Below are 19,279 nucleotides of genomic sequence, written 5' to 3'. Positions count from 1 at the left end.
AGGCCACAGCTCCTAACACTCACCCTTGGACAGAAAGGCACAAGGATTTCTCTTAATACAAATTTGTTATTTTATTAAACAGGATTAACAATCTAAATTGTCCAGAATCCAAACAAGCAACTTTTCTTCAGAAACAATTGTTGGAGAAAAATGACCCAAAACCTGTTTCTTACCATAATCACGTCCTTAAAAGTGATACTTTATCTTTTGCTTTATAAAAGTAAGAAAATCACTCTCTCATCTTCATTTATCTATCTATCTATGTGTCTATATGCACCACGTTCTTCAGAGATGAGTGTTTTACTCTGAAGCCCAGCATGGAAGCCCAGAGAGAATGGAAACACTCCCAGCACACCATCCCTGCTGGCAGGGACTGGGCCACTCCATGGGCTGTCCGTGGCAATGCTGACCATGGCCCCTTTGCAAAGGCAAATTTTTGGTACAGAATCTTTGGAGTGAGCATCTTGGCAGAGCCCTGGGATGCTAAAGCACACCACACACTCAGGTAAGAAAGCAATGGTCTCTTCTTCTCTGGATGCACAGCTCTACTGTTTATTGAGTAAAAACACTCTAATGCCATAAAATCACTAAGGAAATTTTGGTGAGTCTCCCTGTATAAATTCTACACCAAACTGAAGATCTGACTTCTAGCCAGTGTCATAATTGAGTGAGAGAAGCAATCAGATGGGACCCGAGTCAATGTGTGACATTGGGTCCAAGTTAATTTACTTATTCAGCATTAAGAGTGCCTTATGATTGAGTCAAATCAGAAAGAGGGCAGAATTCTTAAACCAGGCAATCAATCGTGTTTTTTCCAAGCCCTAAACAAAGGTAAGAGGAAGATCAAACTGCAGTTCACAGGAGTTCTCCAAGATTAAAAAAGTGGGGAAGATCCCAGAAGGCAGATTTTGGCCTGAAGTGGTAAAATTATGTTCCAACTTCCCCTGCATGTGCAAGCATGGTCATGGCCAGCTGTGAGCACAGCTGGGGCCTGAGCCCAAGGTGTGCACTCTGCAGCAGTGACATTGGCAGGCCTGATACATGGGAGTTCTCTGCAAGAATGGATGCAAAACAAAATTGTATTTTGTTTTAAATGCCCTTTGGAATTGTGCACTGGCAGGGGCAGCAGCTTGCAGCTTGTTCTTGTTCCAGTCTTGTTAGTACAAGACTAACCCTGGGTAAATAGAGCTGTGACCAGGCCCTCCCACCCACAGGGACAAGAATAAAGCCTCTGTGTCTGAAAGGGCTGCCAGCACTAGCACACCTCTGCCCTGGAAAGGTGAATTAACCCAGGCCACAGCCAGAGCTCAAAGTGGATATTTCAGCACTGAGGCAAGGGCCAGGCAGGTCAGTGGGACAGGACAGGTAAAACAGGGAAAGAGGAAGGAAAAAACCCCTAAGGGAGGTTGTTCTGTTTGCATTTGCAGCACAGAAAGCCCAGCAGATGGAGAAGGGAGGCAGGCCAGCAGGCAGAGCCAGTCTGCTCACACAGCAGCAGCACAGGGAGCTGGAGATCCACTCAGGAGAGACACTGTGGGCTACAGGAGGGTGTGTGTGATTGATGGTCTGATTCTGAGGGGCACTGTGAGGGTCAGCACAGGGCTGCCAGGAACAGAGGCTGCTCTGGGCAGCCCCTGCCAGTGCTCCCACTGGCACAGAGGAGAGCCAGGCTCTTGTGCAGAGGGGCCCCACTCCAGGCTGGCTCCAGGGACAGCTCAGGATGCATTGGGCTCCATCCCATAAGCTTCATACAGCTTGCTGAGCAGCTCCTGCTTTTCCTTCTCGGGCAAGAAGCTGGACTGGGCTGCATTGATGTTCTGAGGAGGCAGAGGGGGAACACAGGGACATTAGGACACATCAGACATGAACACACAGCTGTGCACATCCCAGCACCTGGCTCTGAGCAGCAACAGGCAAGGGAGGGCGTAAAGTTTCCACACTCAGGTTCATTGCCATGGCCTTATTTGATGCCAACTGCTCTGGCCCATCACTAGCAGCAGTCCCAGGAGAAATGAGACCATCACAAAGCAAAGGCCTTTAAATACTCAGGAATTTTTGGGAGATGTACTTTGAGCCTGGTCCTACTTTCCTGCTTACAAGGCCAGAGCGGAATTTTCTGCTTCCCACTAAAAACTCTTCAGCTTATAAATAAAACCAGCAGGTTGTTCTGGGCTGCACTGAGACACCAGCAGAGCACCCAGCCAAGGCTGACTTACAACTCTCTTGAACTCCTCTTCAGTGAATCCCATGTGTTCCTTCACAATGCCATAGTCCTTGTCAAGGGTGGAGTTGAAGATGAGGGGGTCATCAGTGTTTAGGGAATAGTTGGCACGATCCTTCTTAAATCTGCAAGGAAATCAGGTTGAACTGGTGGGCAGAGCACTGGCTGTGACACTGTGCACTTCTCAGGGTGAAATGCAGCAAAAGCAAAGACTTTGGGACTGCTGGAGAAAAGCACAAGGCTCAGCTTGTCCCCTCATGGCTCTGCACTGACCTGCCAGGAGTGGCTGGGCTGTAGCTTCTCGTGCCCCATAGCTCAGAGCAGGGCAGGAGGGACAGGGGAGCCTCCCCAAGGGACCCCCACACCCCTCCAGCTGCACCAGGCTCTCCCATGCCCAGGTACATGGATGTGCCACATTGTCCTACATAATTAGGACACTGTGCCTTAGCTTTGTAAAGCAATAAAACAGCTGTAATCAACCCCAATCCTGGTTATTTGATATGTGACATAATTGAGAAGTCTTACTGTATTACAGGGTGTTTGGTGAAGTCCGGAGGACACGCCCCAGTGAGATAACTGGACAAAGGACAGACCTGTTTGGGGGAATTGAGCAGGAAAACCAGAATCAACCACATGGAGCTGAACCCCAGCTGTGGACACAGATAGCTCAGCACTGGTAAAACCAGATCAGAGCTCTGTTCACAGCTGCCCCTCAGCACTGCTCTGACAGACCACTGCGTGTCCCAGGAGAGGGATGCAAGGAGTCACAGCACTGTGACAGGGCTGTGGGATGTTCCCCATGGCCAGTCAGTCACCAGCCCTGTGCCACTCACAGCTACAAAACCACCTGCATTAAGTACATATTCCCTCTATTAGTGGATATCTCCATTCTCGGGAAAAGCAAAATAAATCCTTACGTGCACTGTAACTCCCAGGCATTCCCACCCTCCTACCTGACCTGCTCTGGTACAGCAGCCTGATTTGTGTATAAATCAGAGAATAAGCCCTCCAGAATTCATCCATGGCCACACAAAGATCCATTCTCTCTGCCACATCCCTCCCACAAGCTGCTGTGCACACCAGTGCTCCCAGCAGACACACAGGTTTGTCCCTAGCATTTTTCCTGTGCAGCTTTGGGCATAAACAGAACATCACTGAACACACAGTCAGCACCTGGGTGTCAGGTCCTGTCCCTGGCTGTAGCACAGCCTGAGTGAGTGCTTGTTTTCCTCTCAGCAGCTCCCTGGCTGTCACAGCCCCATAGCACATCCTTACCTCAAAATGCATCTTTGTTTTCAGCAGCTGCTTGTAGAGCTCAGGGTCCTCCAGGACGTGGTACCCATGGCCAACACGCTCGGTCTTCAGGACATAAACTGCCTAGAGAGCACAGGAGAAGCACTCAGAGCCTCAGGCACAGCTCAGCCCTGCCTGCCCAGAGCCCCCATCCCACTGCAGGTACAGCCACACCCCCGAGCTGGCCCTTGGCATGTCCCTTTCCAGCCATCAGGTCAGATCTGTGCCCATGTCCCCAGGGTTCCCTCTGCCATGGATTTGGGGACAACTTGGACACCTCTGTGCCCTGGGCAGTGCATGTCACAGCCTGTCCCTCTGTGCCCTGAGGCAGGAGCTCCTCATACCTCCTTGACCATGGCAGCCGGGCCAGCCTCCCCAGCATGGACGGTGCGATGGATCCCACACCTCTCAGCTTCCTGCAAAACAAGGGACAACATCCTCCTGTGCCATCCCCTGCAGCAAGGACAGCCAGCTCTGGGCTGGCACTGCTCTCACTGCAAGGCTCCTGTGCCAAGAGCCCACAGATCACGAGCCTTGCACTCCAAGGGCTGCAAGAGCTCTGTATGTCACACACAGAGAGACTTAAACATCCTGGTTATCTTCCACTGGAGCCCAGCCAGGCTCTTCACGGGCTCTTTACTCTGGCTGAGTTCACCACTGCCTCCTCTCCAGACAGCAGCAAGCTCTGAGCTCCTCTCCTCCACCCACCTGCCTTTCTGCATGAAACTTGCAGCAGTACCATGCTATGGAACTTCTACATTTTGGCTAGCTCCAGCCACATGTGAGGGTGTAGAAGCACCCCCGGGCAGAGATGAAGAAATGCTCTGACACTGTGAGGGGCTGGGGGTGGAGGCAGCCCAGCCCTAAGGACCCTGTGAGTGCAGCTTTGGCTTCAGCTCCATCATCACCCAGATAATTTCTTTGTCTGGGGGTCACAGGTCACCTGGGCTTTGGGAAGCCATGGAGCCTGGAGGGAAGCCTGGCTCCTGCTCTGCTGGAGAAGGGCCACCCAGCTGGCAGCAGCAGACAGGCTGCAAGCCCCATCTTGCAGCACATGTTGTTCACAGACATTCCTTCAGGGCTTTGCACTCAGGAGTGTTTTGCTGTTACTTAATAGGGATGGGAGGAGAGGTTGCTTCAGCATCTCAGAGGCTGAGTGAGCCCCTGGCACAGAGACAAGATGCATCCTTCAGACAGAGGAGGCTGGACCTGGTACTGCTGGCTCACCAGGGCAGGATGAGGCTGCCTTCCCATCAGTTAATGAAGCCCTGTTCCTGTGTCATTGTCTGTAATCACTCTGTTCACTCAGCACAGCAGGGCAGCCCTGTATCAGCTCCCACTGATGGGTAAAGACCCCAAGGAAGCCCCAAGTCCTTTCAGACCTGAGCAATGCTTGCAAACCACCACCCTTTCTGTCAGTGATGGTGCACAGTCTCCTCCCCACTGATGGTGGGGACAGACAACCCCAAATTGCCACCAGCCAAGAGCAGAGAGGCTTTCCCTTCCCTTGGAGCCACTGCAAAGGCTGAGGTTTGGGGAGAGCCTGGGATCAGGCTCCTGAAGCCATTCCAGTGTTTGCACTTGAGATGATCAGATAAAAGCCCTGCAAATGTGCAGTTTCTGCTCTGCTCCTCAGTGATTTCTGCCAGACTGGAAAGGCCAGTCTCTTCCACCCCTGGCTGTGGTTTCACCAAGCCCCAGGAGCCAACAGCAGAGGAGTGGGGGTTGATTTGGGCTCCATGGAACTCATGTCACACTCACAGAGTGCCAAGCCCCAGCTCTGAGGCCATGTTTTAGCAATGATGCCTGCCATTAATCACTTAGGAAATATAAACAAATGCTTTTTCTATTTAACTGAATGTTTTTAATAGCCGCAACGAATTTTTAAGCTGTCCCAGCTGTTCTGCAGTTTGAAAAGCAACCATTCACCCACATCCTCTCAATATATATTCTTCTAGTAACTTCTTTTTAAAAACTTATTCCACAAACCTCATAAGCCCTCTTATGCTCAGCATAATCCTCCACCTTCAGGGTCTCATCTCCAGCCAGGTCAACAGCCACCACAGAGTCATTCTGGTACTTCTTGCAGAGCTCCACCACCTCTGGAGACCAGCCTGGGAGAGGCAGCAGCAGCATTCAGGAGGAAGCATTCATTAGGGTCACACTTGCAGCATCTTTCTAAACAAATCCTGGTCCTACAACTAGAGGGCTAGAGCTATTTTCTTTAGTCTTTCCCAAAATTTGATGCTCAAAAAGAAAGCTAGCAAACTCCTAGGACTTTCAAATCTACCAAGATTCTACCAGCTCCCAAGAATATAATTTTTGACATTTCTAGATACAATTTAATCATGTACTCACTAGGAAAAATCTTTCCACCATCTACCCTACTAAGCCTACATAAAACTGATGTGAGATATGAAGATACTCAGAATAACACCTTCACATAAAACACCTGCTGTCACACAGCCTCTCTCTGGCTGCATCCTTCGCTAGAGGAAGATGCTTGTGAAAAGTCAGCAGCCCATTGAAATGCTGGTAATTGGGTTTTGTTCTGGGTCACAGCACTTGTTACCAACAAAGCTTTTTGTCAGAACTGCTGATTTTTAAAATACATTTTACATATGTGCTTAAGTATATCTCACTTGTGTTTTCAGCTTTAGCCAGCAGTGACTGGCTGTGCCAGTGGATTCTCTGGCTGCCCCATGAGCCAGGCTAAGGAAGGAGCATCCAGCAGTAGGACCATGAGCAGGGAATGTGAGATGTGCTGCCTGCTCCTCCTCCCACGACCATTTGCTCTCAGACCTCCAGCCACTCATGGGAGATGCAAGTGATCACTGTGCCAATGCTTTTAGTGGCCCAAGGTGAGCTCTGGCCTTTGGGCAGGGAGCAGAGACCACAGCTGCCCCAGGAGAGCACAGAGGAGCCCCTTTTGTCCCTCTAGCAAGGCACAACCAGTTCAGATACTGGTTGTACCCACAGACCCCACTCCTGCATCCAGCAGAGCTTTGCCCTACAGTGAAAGGAGCAGAGACCCCCAGAGACCCCCAGCACTGTCTGGTGCAGCACCAGCCCCACAGACTGGGGCTCTCCCCACATCCTGCAGGGCCCCAGCCCCAGGGACATCCCCCCACCCCTCAGGGAAGGGAGCAGAGCAGCAGGGCAGCTGCAATACATTACTTGGCATATGGCGCATGCAGCATAGAATAGACCTGGCTTTGATGTGGAAATCCCTCTCTCCATCCTTCAGGCCCTGATTTACGAGCTGAACCACTTCATCTGGAGTGAGGTCCCCCCTGCAGGGAAGAAAAGTCATCAGCAAGAGGCCACACACTTGCCAGGGAGGCAGGCAGGTCCAGCCCAGCAGCCCCACAGCAGGACAGGCTGCCCCTGGTTCCACTTGCCCAGTGAGACCACCCAGAGCCCTTTTACAGCCCTGCCACAGCAACATGGACCTGGTACAGGTGTGACCCCTGTGCCACTGCAGCAGGCACAGATGACACCACGATTTAGAAAGGCCTTGGGGAACTGGGTGTCCATCCTGCCTGAGCAGAGGAACCCCCTCTTTGCCAGAGCATCTCATTGGGGCACACAATTCTCTGCAAGCCCAGGGCTCTGCACCCAGCACAGCACACTCTGCAGGGGCCCCAGAGCCCAGCACTGATTTAATGGGAGGCACATACCACAGAGGGGATGTCATGAGAGGAAGGGATCAGAGCAGCAGCCCCCTCCAACACCAGCCACCACCTCTGCCAGCTCAAACTCCCATTCTGTGGTCAGGCAGTCCCTATGGGCACATTCCTTTCCCTCTCACAGGGAAGGGCTTCAGCCTGAAAGTTGAGCACAGAACTCAGTGCCCAGAGCAAGGGACATAAAAACACTGCAGCACACAGAGGTGTTCAAGGTGAAAAACCCTGTTGATGGGAGAGAGAGGTGCAGGCATGCTGGCTCTCACTGCACGGAGGAGGAAGCAGGTTTGTTACAGCAGCCTTTGAAGGCACAGTGGCTGACTGGCATGGGGATGCCTTCTCCATGCCCACCCAGCAGCTCCCAGCTCCCCAGGATCACTCACTCAGCTTGTCCCCAGGGGATGGGATCCACACCAGAGTTGGCCAGGAAGTGAGGGCTGTACCGGACCTCCACGTAGGCAACTCCTTCCTTGGCTTTGGTCTCCACAAACTCGTAGGCAATTCTCCTCACTGCCTCACGGTCACCCCTGCAGGGATGGCAGTGCCACTGTCACTCTCAGGACACACAGGGCACCTCCAAGGCTGATCCTGACAGGGCTTGAGGGGCAAAACCACAAAGCAGGGTACTTACGCAATGGCAGGCATGTAGTAATTAAATTTCTCTAGAAACTGGGGGAGTGTCAGTGGTGTGTCATAGCTCACATACTTCAGGAGCTCCTCAACAGTGTTCCCAGGGAGAGGGATGCCTCTTTTCCTGGAAACAAAGCCACATGTTACTGACAGGGAAGGTTTTCCCAATTTAATCAGCCCATTTTATACACCAACTGCATCCAAAGCTGGCAGCATCAACCACCACCTCCTCACAGCAAAGATCCAGCACACCCTGTCCTTCCAAAAGCTTCTCATGGATGGAGCCCTGAACCTCAGCAGAGAGGAAGGCAATCCAAAACACAAGCAAAGCACAAACAAACCCAAATATAAGCCCAGGCTGACCCAGCAGGAACACAGCCAGGGCACATTTTAAGCTTAAGAAGGAGTTCATCTAAAGGGGCTCTGGATTATTTCTTTGCACGTCCTAGACCTTGCAGCAGAATTGCCAAAATTCTTCAGAAGAGTTAATTTCCACTTATGCAGGCTCAAAGGATTAAAAAATCAAGGAGATGCTCCAGAGTCTGGGATCACACAGCCAGAAGTGTTGTGGCCCATGGGTTTAGTGCCAGCAGCTCCTGACAGGGAACTGCTTCCTGAGCCCAGCATCCTGGTGGCATCTCCTGTGACAGGAACAGCTCCCACACAGGAACAAAGGGCAACAACTGCTCTCACTGAAGGGACAGACACACTAATCCCCACCTAAATGCTTCCAAGGGGGAAGAGCCACCTTTCCCAGGAGCAGCTGGAATTCTGAGTGGGTGAAGGTGTTCCTGGCGTGGGGACAGCTGAGATACAGCAGGGAGCTGCCAGCCAAGGGTGCTGCAGCTCTCTGGGCAAGCTTTGCCATTTCCCCACCCTCTGGTACCCTGCACAAGCCAAAACAAATTTGGAATAATAACCAGGCATGTGTTTTTAATCCCCTTTCCTGCCACAATGAATTACAGCTGACTGATGGGAGAGCTCTGCTAACAGAGACAAAACACCAGAGCCAGCTGCAGTGCTGCCCTGCCAGCAGCCATGCCCATGAGCCATGCAGGGACACAGTCCAAAGGAGCCTGCTCCTGGCCTTGGAAAACATTGCTCCTGCCCCACTCAGGCAGCAAGGAAAGCAGCCCCATGCTCAGCCCTCACATGCAATCTGCTCAGATTAAGTTGCAGGGAACACTCACTGCTGCCAAGGCATCGGTTTTCCTCCCTGCCTTGCCCTTTCCATGGCACTGACACCTCAGTCTCTGCTCCAGGAGCCGACCTGCACCTTCCTCCACCTGCCCCAGCAAAGTTTCCTACAGCAAAGCCACGTCCCCGACCTGCTCCATGTGCTTGCTGAGGCAGTGCCTTCCTGCAGGCACCAGTGGCATTGCTTTGGGATGATCCACACTGGAACCATGCCTCTGCATGGGGACATCTGGTGCATCGTGCCAGGGTGGCTTTTGGGCTGCTGCTGCCCCTCCTTGTAGGTGGGATCCTTCTTGCAGCAAAGTGGCCAGGGAGGAATGTGTTTGTCCTCACTGCCACCTCAGTGTCCTGCCCAGAGCTCCCTCCAGCCACGGGCAGCACCATGCACACCATGCCACCACAGAAAGGGCACCTCTCCTGGGGACACCCAGGCCCCACGAGGGGTCTGGCACACCTCTGAGCCCTCTGGCTGAGCAGGAATGATGCAAAGGCTGACCCAGACCTGACAGAATTGGAGACAAGGTTTCTACAAACAGCTCAGTTCAGCAGTGCACTGCCCACGGGGGCCTGTGCATCCCAGCAGCTTGGGCTTCTGTCTACATGGTCAAACACCACCCAGCAAAATTATGTCCAGTTCTTTACCTTTAAAAATAGACCACAAGCAGCATTCTGTGCCCAGGGTGAGGTTATGAAGGCAGTCAGTCCCCTACAGCCTTCTGCACTGCCCCAGTGGTTTGTGTGTGAGTGCAAGTTTCAGAGCCCATGAATAGCACAGCCTTGCTCCACCCCAGGGCTGGCAGCTCAGGGGGTGCCAGGGCTGTTTAAAAATAAGAGGGAACTCAGCACACGCTCAGGCAATGAAGGTTTCTGCCCTGAGAAAGGATCCTGGCACAGGATCCTCAGACAGTCAGTGTCTCCTGGGTGTCAGGGCTCCTGCAATTCCCCTAGGGGACTACACTGGCATTTTCTGTTTGCAGGCAGAGGGACCCAGCACAGCCCCAGGGAGTCAGCACCAGCTCTTCTGTTCACTTGGAGCTCAGTTCCAGCCCTGCAGCCCAGCAGCAGGGACCCTGAGCTCACCATGGCTGCCTGCAGCAAGAAAATGGGATGGACAGCCCTGACCCACACACCTTTCTTTGACAAAGCAGTAAAAAGTATGGCCAGGCCCTCCAGAAAGAATAGTCCTCCCTAGGACTGCACTGCCTTGGAATCTGCTGTGCTCACAGGATGCTAGAACAACTCCCCATCCTCCTTCCCAAAATACCAGAGCTGTGCCTAAGAGCCATTTACTGAAATCCTTACCCTTGCCACCTTCTTGGTGTGAGGGTATCAGTGACAGCTGGAGGAAATCTTGTTTGTTTTGCTTACAAATGTGGAGCCAGGCCCTGGCACAGGTTAATCATTCACCCCGTGCTTCCCACACAACCCACACTGAAGGAAGATGCACGTGGGCTCTGTCAGGGAAACAACCTCTCTCTGAACCCCTGCCAGGTGCTTCCCTGCGCCAGCCCCACACCAGGGAGACTCCCTGCCTGCTGACACCAGGCACACAGCCTGGGATTCAAATGCACATGGCAGCAGGGCAGGCAAGGCCACCCAAGATGGCTTTTCCTCCCAACCCACAGCAGCAGCACCAAGACAACACTCCCAGGCTGCTGTCATTCCACTTGGCTTTGTGAGGAGGAGTGTGGAAAAAGAAATGAGACTGCAGCACCTCTGCTGTATCATGGGTACATTTCAAAGGCAGGCAGCACTTTATGAGACATCTTCTGGACTTTTCTCATGGTGCTTCTCTGAGCCTGCCCAGCTCCCAAACCCACCTCAGTCCCATTCCTGCTGCCTGGGAAGCCCCCCTGTCTTTTGGGGTGTGCTCAGTGTCCTCACACTGTGCAGGTCTGGGCAGAGCCAGAAGCAGCAGCAGCCAGGTTTGCTGCCTCAGGAGCTCCTCTGTCACAGACAGCAGCAGCACAAGGGAGGATGCCTTTGCACTGCAGCTCCCAGAGCTGATGTCCCCCCACAACTCACTTGCCAAAGTACAGGATGGTCTCTGGTCTGATGGCTCCATCCAGGTGGACGTGAAGCTCCACCTGCAATGGGAAAAATGGGTCAGGCACTCTTGAGCTGCAACAATCATTCAGACAGAAGTAACTGGTGCTTACATGGGTATAAACGTAGCCAATACAGGGACAAAGTCATGACACATCAACATTTTTTAAATATAATCATTATGAAATTTATTTTTCAGTATCTATGTATTGCCTAAGTATTTTGCTGCAGCTTACACATTTATTGAAACTTTAGAAATTTTGATAAACTGCTCTATCCTTACTTAGAGTTCAGGAGGAGTGAAAAAAGCAAACTCCAGACACCTTGACTTTCCAGCTCGCTTCCTCCTTGAAATCACAGGAAGCCAAACCCTAATTAATTTGCTAAGAGTCATTACATGAAAACTTGGACTTCACTTCCAAGAATCACCTCCTGCTGGGTTGTTAGTTACATGGCATTATCAGGGCTTACAGGCTCTTGAATCCTACACAAGGGGTCAGTCCCATGGCACAAGGGTGCCATAAAATAATAATAATAATACAATAAGAATAATAATAACAAGAAGAAGAAGTTGCCCCAACAAGGTTTCAAAATACCACAGTTTAATTTTTATCCATTAAAAATGGGACATTAACTCAATTCATTTTACTCTGAAGCCCAATTTCCCCATTATTGCTGAAACTTTGAATTTTGGAGAAAGAGAGCCAGAAAGGCAAAAGCAAGCTTTTCCCATTAGCCAGCTGGGGCTTTCGGAGGAACATGACAAATGTGATTTGGAAGTCGAACGGGGAAGGAAAATATTAGCTGTAAAATGTTTCAGCTAGATAGCCATCTTTCCAGAACTGTTTTCTTTTAAGTAACAGAATAGCCTACAAAGCACACATTTGATTTTACTGTATTTTTAAATGAAACTGTAGATTAGAAACTTACTACACAAGGTTCCTTTAAGTTATAACATCATGGACATTTAGTTATAACACCCATGCATTTTCCTGCACAGATGAGAGCTGCAGATGCCAAGGGTAAGAAAGGAGTAGGATTCAGAAGAGGACTGGATATTTGCATGGATAACTGACCTACCCAGGGTTACTAATTACAACCCACAAACCCTCTGGTGTCAGGGCAGGTATCAAACAATAACGACCAGGAGCTGGGAGAAAACTGAGTAAGCAGTGCCTGCCAGTGCCCAGGAGCAGGTGAGGTGAGCTCCTGGCACAGGGCTGGCAGTGCCCATCTCTGGGGCTGCAGGGATGCCCAGGAGCTCACTCCATCCCCACACACACCCTGCACACCTGCCCTGCAGGCACAGCACCTGCCTCACTGCCAGGGCTCCCACTGGCCACTCCTGCTGCAAAAGGCAGGGCAGGGACAGTGCTGGGGCTCGGGCCACCTCCTCATGATGGCCACCAAGCTGCCACTCAAACACTGCTGGGGTGCAAAACGCAGGTGGGGCAGGCTGAGCATGGATCAAACTGCTGGTGGCAATCAGCTGGTCCAGGGGTCATGGATACACCCACAGCCACCACTGACAGCAGATTGTAAAAGCACACCCCTGCCACTGCTCCTACCCTCAAGATACCAGCTCAATCTACACAGAGGAAGATTTAAGAAGGGCAAAACCTGATCTTTCCCCTCTCCTTGAGTTATGCAATTCTGCTTATGAGGACTAAATGTCCCGCAAAGCAGCAAATAAAATAACAGCATACAAACATGGTCTGCATTGCCAGATGTAGATGCCTGGCATGTTCTCCACTCTTGAGCTCCAATTCTTATTTCAAAACCATGCAAGATCCACTCCTTGAGGTATTCAACAGCCCTCAAGACTTTCTGATGGAGCTCCAGGCTTGAAATTTCCTCACATTGGATTTAAAAACAAAGCAACCTGAACCTGTTGAGGTCTTCTCCCTCAAACACTTTTCAAGTGTTTCCTGCAAGAACATCCCAACGTGACATTCCCATCAGTGAGAAAGCTGATTCCATGGCACCATCACCTATGGAAATCACCTCCTCCTGCCTCTTCTGCAGGTGTGATGCTTGTAAAGCAGCAAGTTCCTCTCCAATACCAGCAACAGGCTCTTTGTCCCCTGCCAGCCTTTTTTTTGGGTCTGTGTCCTAAGGAACCCTTGTTCAATGCTGTTCAACCCAAAAAGTTTTGGCTTTCCCCCAGACCAGTGCTTGAGAGCAGAGTTTGAACTCTCCTATGCTGTTTAGATGGCCAAAGGACGTCCAAGAGCAGATGGAAGTGCCTACAGGCCTCCAGATAAGGATGCAATCAGCAGAGGCACAACCCAGCAGCTCATCTGCCCTGGGCACCTTGCTTGCAATCCCTGAGGCTTTCCAGGTCCGTGGGAGGCTGCTCACTGCAGATTACATTGCAGCTCTCTTCCTGCCTGTTTGTTTCGGGTAAACAAAGCACAAGTCTTTTCCACATACAAACGGGTGACATGACCTTGCCTTAAGCCAAGGAAAGTACCCAGATAAGGATGAAAGAGTTTTCTCAGAGCTGTGGCTCCAGGGGACGATGCCTGAGCAAGCAGAAATCAGGTGAATGCAGGAGCCCAGTGGCTCTTCCAGAGCTCTCTGTTCCTCAGTACACAGCTCCATGTGCATGTGCTCTCCCACCCCAAACCTTCTGATTTATTTGTAGAGAAAGCACGAGCACACACATTGTATTGGGATCTCAACAGCTGGGGAAGGGTCTGAACAGCACCACAGGCTGCACCAGCACTGGGCAGGAGCCTTCAGCCACCCCAGGACCACTGATCATAGAATCACAGAAAGGTTTGGGTTGGAAAGGAACTTAAAGGTCATTTAGCCCCAGCGCCCCTTGCCGTGGGCAGGGATGCCACCCACCAGAGCAGATTGATAACTTCCCTTATCAGCCCAGCTCATGTGGTAACACCTGTTCTGATGAAGAACAAGAGAGCAGCAGAACTCTCCAGTGCTTTCCTGAGGAAGGAGCTTTGTTCTTCTCCCAGGTACAGGGGGGACCCTCAGGACCAGCTTTGTGCAGGAGCCCTTCAGTCCTCCCTGCATCTCCACTGACCTCCCACCAGCACATCAAAAACCCAGAGTGTAATGCAATAAAGCTTTTAGTTTCACTTCAGACTTGTTGGAAGCCAGAGGGATGGGTTCAAAGAACGTTCAAAAGGCTGTAAATTGTGTGTTCCTCAGCACAGACAGTCCCCAGCAAGGCCATCAGAGCAAGTCCAGCCATTTCCACTTTTATGTAAAAAAAGTTTTAGCTCAACCATGGCACATGACTCATTAGTGCAGATATCAGCAAGTTGGTTCATATTTTTTAAAAGGAGAAGTTTTAAGGGCTCTGGCTTGACTTCTCTGAAAATATTGTAACGTTTTCTTTGAGATGAAATAAGCTTCAAAAATAAATTCAAACACAAAATGAAGGTACTCAAATAAGTACGTTCCATTCCAAGATCAAGTCTGATTATTTTCATTTTAGTGAAATTAAGGGGAAAAAGTTAACCAAACATTCAAAGTATTTTTATCCACAGTCGACCCAACACAATTTCTCTATTATGGTTTGATCAGTGGACCATGGCAGAGCAGTTACCTGCTCAGCTTGCCCATTATATGGCATAAAAAGAGCCATTCAAGCTAAGGCACTTGAAGGATTTTCTGTATTAGGGGGTTGTTAGGGTCTTTTTAAAAATATATACAATGACCAAAGTCAGTCTTCCCCTTTTATTGTGAGGTTTGCAGCAGACGTTAATAGATAATCAGGCTGCTGATAAAGTTGCATCATTTTAAAACCCTTCACAGTGACTTTGCCCAGGATTATTTATCAGGCTCTTGAAAGATGGTGATTTAGGCTCATTCTTTTAATCTCAGTGGCTGAAAACCAGGCTAATTACAGCTCTAATTTGTCAATTATTTGATAAGCGTGACAAATCACTGGAAAAAACAAGTCTGGCTTTAAGGCAATGTGCTGTTAGGAAAAAAGAGTTCCTCATCCTAAATTGATCTCAAATGCTCATTTAGAAGCAAGAGGTGAGAGTGGCTCAAGAGAATTGTGCAGTGGAAGTAGCACAGCATTATCCTCAAACCTGAACACATCACAAATGCACCTGGGAGATGTCACCTGCTGTAAGGGGTGAGCCTTTAAAAGAGGAACATGGGAGACTCCAATCCCCACAGAGCTCCCCTGGAGGAAATATTTGTGCTTTCTACACATCTGGACAATGATTTATGGGCTTGGTGGCTGAGGAAGAGGAGGATGCTCCAGTGCTGAGCAGCCTGGCACCAACTACATCACTGTCCTCAGTGGGAGACCCCTGGTGACATTAATAGGTGATGGTGGCTGTGTGCCATTACAGGTGATGGTTCCCATGGGGTGGCAGGGCCATGTGCCCACCAACCCACCACAGAGCTGACACCCACCCCTGGCTGGAGCAAAACAAAGAGTAAAGCAGAGTCCTGGCACTTAGTGCAGCACCAAGACAACCTCTTACTGCCACCTGGATCTAGGAAGGTTATCCAAGAACATCCCCTGTGCCACACTGGTAAAGAACTGAGCACACAAGGCTGCACTGTGTAAGGCCTGGCTCGGGCTCAGGGCAGTCTCAGCAGCACCAGGCTCTGACCATGCCAAGTCAGGGCTCAGGCTGGGCACAAGAGGTGGAGGAGACAAATCCAACATCATCCTCCACACACCATCGCGGACCTGCAGTCCCCCTGATGGGCAGGGAGAGTCTGCAGAGCTACAGGGAGTGGGACAGGATATCCCAACCCAAACCCCCTGGGTACAGCCAGCACAGGCACCTTTGGTACCACCCAGGCTGAGACAGCAGCCACTCTTCTGTGAGAGGCTGACACACACAGTGTGCCTCACAGAACAGCTCCCCCATGTCACCTGATGATTATTTTATAAATGAGCTACAGCAGTCTCTGGAGAGAGTGGGCCTGACCCCAGAAAGCCCTGTTCCCATTCTGCTCTCCACAGCATGGCACATGGAGCTGCAGGAGAAGACAGCCACACGTCCTGAAGCCCCCAAGCTGGGGCTGGCCTACAAGAAGAGGGCAGTGAGCAAGGACATGGTCTCTGCTCTGGCTGTGGGACAGAAAGGGTGATGGCTGACATCAAAGGAACATCAAACTTCTCTGTTCTTTTATGGCCTGAGATAAGCAGGGTTCAAAGTTGTCCTGCCACAGCTCCCTGCTCATCACTGCAGTCCCTGGGAGTCAGCGAGTTCCTGAAAAACACAGAGGCAGCCCCAGCCCCACATTCAGCTGGGGCAGAAGCTGCTCCAGTTGCCAGAAACATCTCTAAAACACAAAACTGATCGTTCCCAATGGCAGAGCATCCAGAGGAATGAATAGAGCTCATTAACTGACTTCAGGCCCATTTTTTTCCCCCAAGCCTGACTTAGCAGGTTCACAGGACTGAAAGGGACTGCCTGAGTCAGGAAAACCAGTCCCGTAATTGCCAATAGCCAGACAACAGAAGCCTGATCTTAGCAGTCAAACCCTGCAGTTTTTCCTAGGTCTTTCTCTTTGGTATCCCAGTCTCCCATACACTGGGAAAGTAGAAGCACAAATGAAAGAAGAACTTAAGTTACTTGTCTGAACCAAAAATTTAAAATCACCAGGGTGAATCAACAGCCTTTTTTCTTAGTGGAGCTGATGAAGCACCACCATCTCCCAAAACTGAAGTGCAGTTAAAAAGGCTTTAACCATCAGCAGCTGCCAATGCTCCCTGGATTTTGGTATCAAGGTTTGCCTGCTACTGCACAGATCAGCTTCCTGGAAAGGGAACCATAGTGATAGAATGAAACATGAATCAGACCTGTGCACACTGCCCTTTCCAAGTATGTGAGACTTTCCTGGTGCAAACTCAGCTGAGAGATAAACAGAGTGGGAGAGGATGCAAACAGCAGCAAAACCCCCCATCCTTTTGTGGTTTCAGAGACAATCTTCTTCTCTAGAAAAGCCACAAGCAGTTGCCACCACTCACGTTCTCCCAGAGCAGCACCACAACTCCCACATCACTTTTCTTGGTCTCCTCTGCCTTGACTCCTACTTTCCCACAAGAGCCCAACCTGGCACACCCTGTACAGCGTGATGGCTGAGCCATCCTGCAGCACAGGCAGTGCTCTTCCATCAGATACAGGACTATTGCTAATCACAGATGTTTCATCTTCTTCCTCCTCTAGTCCTCTAGGTTACAATCTGGATAATAAAAACATTACCATATGATCCTACTAGAGATGTAGTATACAAGGCATGGAGAGAGTGAAAGACTGGTGCCTGCTGTCAGAGAGTGCTCCAAAGTGGTGCCATGGGTATCTGAGGAATAACTGAACTAAATGTGTAAGAGAAAAAAAAAAACAATGAAACCACAAAAAAAAAAAAAAAAAAAAAGAACAAAAAAAAAGCACACACAAACCAACCCCCACACAAACAAAATAAAAGACACAAGAGAAAAAAAGACAAAACATCTGTTTTAGCAGGCCACTATAGCGGTTGGGACGCAGGGCCTTTCAGAGCCTCCCCTTCCCCAGCCGGGCCACCTGTGCATCCCCAGCCGGCAGAGCCGTGTCCCCGACCGGGTGCCGGGATGAGCCCGACCCGCATCGCCCCGGCGGCGGGATGTGCGGGACACCGGGCCGGCCGTGCCCGTCCCTGAGGGGAGCACCGGGATGGCCCGTGCCCGTCCCTAAGGGCAGCACTGGCATGGCCCGTGCCCGTCCCTGAGGGGAGAGCACCGGGATGGCCCGTGCCCGTCCCTGAGGGGAGAGCACCGGGATGGCCCGTGCCCGTCCCTGAGGGGAGCACCGGCATGGCCCGTGCCCGTCCCTGAGGGGAGCACCGGGATGGCCCGTGCCCGTCCCTAAGGGCAGCACCGGCATGGCCCGTGCCCGTCCCTGAGGGGAGCACCGGCATGGCCCGTGCCCGTCCCTGAGGGGAGCACCGGGATGGCCCGTGCCCGTCCCGAGGGGAGCACCGGGCCGGGCCAGCGCAGCGCCCTGCTGGGACCGCGGGGTGACAGCGGGGGCAGCGAGCGCTGTCCCGGGGACACATCCCCAGCGAAGGCTCGGCCGTGCCGCAGCTCCGGCCGGGGCAGCTCCGGGCTGCGGAGAGCAGGAGCGCCCGCCCGGCTCCGGTGCACGGCCGGAGCACGGCACCTCCGCACTGGGCACGGCACCTCCGACACGGGCACGGCACCTCCGACACGGGCACGGCACCTCAACCCCGGGCACGGCACCTCAGCCCGGGCGCGCCGCGTTCGCCGCTCCCGTTCGCAGCGCCTCGGTGCCGGTGCACGCCCCCGTTCCTGGCCCTGCGCCTCCGGCAGCGCCGCCAGCCCACCTTGGGTCCCCCGAAGATTCCCCGCGCTCGCTCCATGCTGACGCCGCTGCCGCCGTTGCCGCCGCTCTGCCGCCGCCGGCCCTCCGCGCCCGCCCCGCTGGCCCGGCCCCGCCAGCCCCGCCCCGGCCCGCCCCGCGCACGCCGGGCCCGGGGCAGGCACACGGCGACAGCGCAGAGCGCTTCGGCTGAGGGGAGGCTCGAGAGTGCATCCCCTTCCTCCCCCTTGCCATGGCAGGGACACCTGCTGCTATTCCCGGCTGCTCCAAACCCTGTCCAGCCTGGCCTTGGACACTGCCGGGGATCCAGGGGCAGCCACACCTTCTCTGGGCAAGCTGTGCCACCCTCACCGTTCTCACAGGGAGGAATTTCTACCTCACGTTTAATCTAAACCCACCCTTCCTGCAATCCCACTTTTGTTTCCTCCAGGATTTGAGGGTGGCCCGGGTGGATCTGCTGATCCAACGATAACAGTAGCAGAAAATGGAACTGAAAAAAAAAAAGATAGTTTGGCCTGAAGAACAGGAAAGCAATCACCAGCTTTGATTTCAATCTGAAGCCAATTCAACAATGTTTGTTTTAACCTTTCCTGCTCTCAAACCTGCTGCTTAGTGACTCACTTTATTTTGTCTGATGGAGTTTGGTCCACCACATCTACTTGCAGCTCCTGCAAACTCACACTTAGCTTTCCACTTCTTATTTTCAGTGACCTGGCCATGTTTTATGCTGCTCCTCTGCCTCCTGCTTTCCTCTCCCGTGGGTGATGCACATGGCAGCCCACATCTTTGTGAAGACAGTGAGGCAAAAAGCCACAGAATCACAGAATGGTTGGGAGCTGTGGAGATCATTTAGTCCAGCCTCCCTGCCAATACAATTTCAC

At 51.8% G+C, this 19,279-nt stretch overlaps 1 protein-coding gene across 3 annotated transcripts; it reads right to left on the bottom strand.

Moving 5' to 3' along the window:
- Positions 1 to 538: 538 nt before the first annotated feature.
- On the bottom strand, positions 539 to 18,743 carry LOC134426892 (adenosine deaminase-like). Of its 3 annotated transcripts, none has more exons than XM_063172236.1 (11): positions 18,644 to 18,743; positions 11,053 to 11,114; positions 7,832 to 7,954; positions 7,584 to 7,727; positions 6,692 to 6,807; positions 5,504 to 5,628; positions 3,859 to 3,930; positions 3,497 to 3,598; positions 2,747 to 2,814; positions 2,217 to 2,346; positions 539 to 1,817 (listed from the first exon to the last, which is right to left on the bottom strand). In XM_063172236.1, the coding sequence occupies exons 3-11, from the start codon at positions 7,843 to 7,845 to the stop codon at positions 1,716 to 1,718; spliced, it is 873 nt and encodes a 290-aa protein (XP_063028306.1). In that variant the 5' UTR covers positions 7,846 to 7,954; positions 11,053 to 11,114; positions 18,644 to 18,743; the 3' UTR covers positions 539 to 1,715. The 3 variants fall into 3 exon arrangements, with proteins under 3 accessions (XP_063028306.1, XP_063028305.1, XP_063028307.1); XM_063172235.1 differs by lacking the exon at positions 18,644 to 18,743 and adding an exon at positions 18,403 to 18,474; XM_063172237.1 differs by lacking the exons at positions 11,053 to 11,114; positions 18,644 to 18,743 and adding an exon at positions 9,670 to 9,749.
- Between the last annotated feature and the right edge of the window lie 536 nt (positions 18,744 to 19,279).

This window comes from Melospiza melodia, chromosome 19 (assembly GCF_035770615.1).
Source record: "Melospiza melodia melodia isolate bMelMel2 chromosome 19, bMelMel2.pri, whole genome shotgun sequence".
In the NCBI taxonomy this organism is placed as follows: domain Eukaryota; kingdom Metazoa; phylum Chordata; class Aves; order Passeriformes; family Passerellidae; genus Melospiza; species Melospiza melodia.
This window is presented reverse-complemented; position numbering and strand designations above follow the sequence as displayed.

Coding starts and splice junctions, on each gene's coding strand:
- LOC134426892 (XM_063172235.1), bottom strand. CDS start 18,438: ATGGAGCGAGCGCGGGGAATCTTCGGGGGACCCAAG. Junction 5,629..6,691: donor CTGCATGCGCCATATGCCAA/GTAATGTATTGC, acceptor TGCCTCTCCCAG/GCTGGTCTCCAGAGGTGGTG. Junction 2,815..3,496: donor AAACAAAGATGCATTTTGAG/GTAAGGATGTGC, acceptor TCCCCCAAACAG/GTCTGTCCTTTGTCCAGTTA.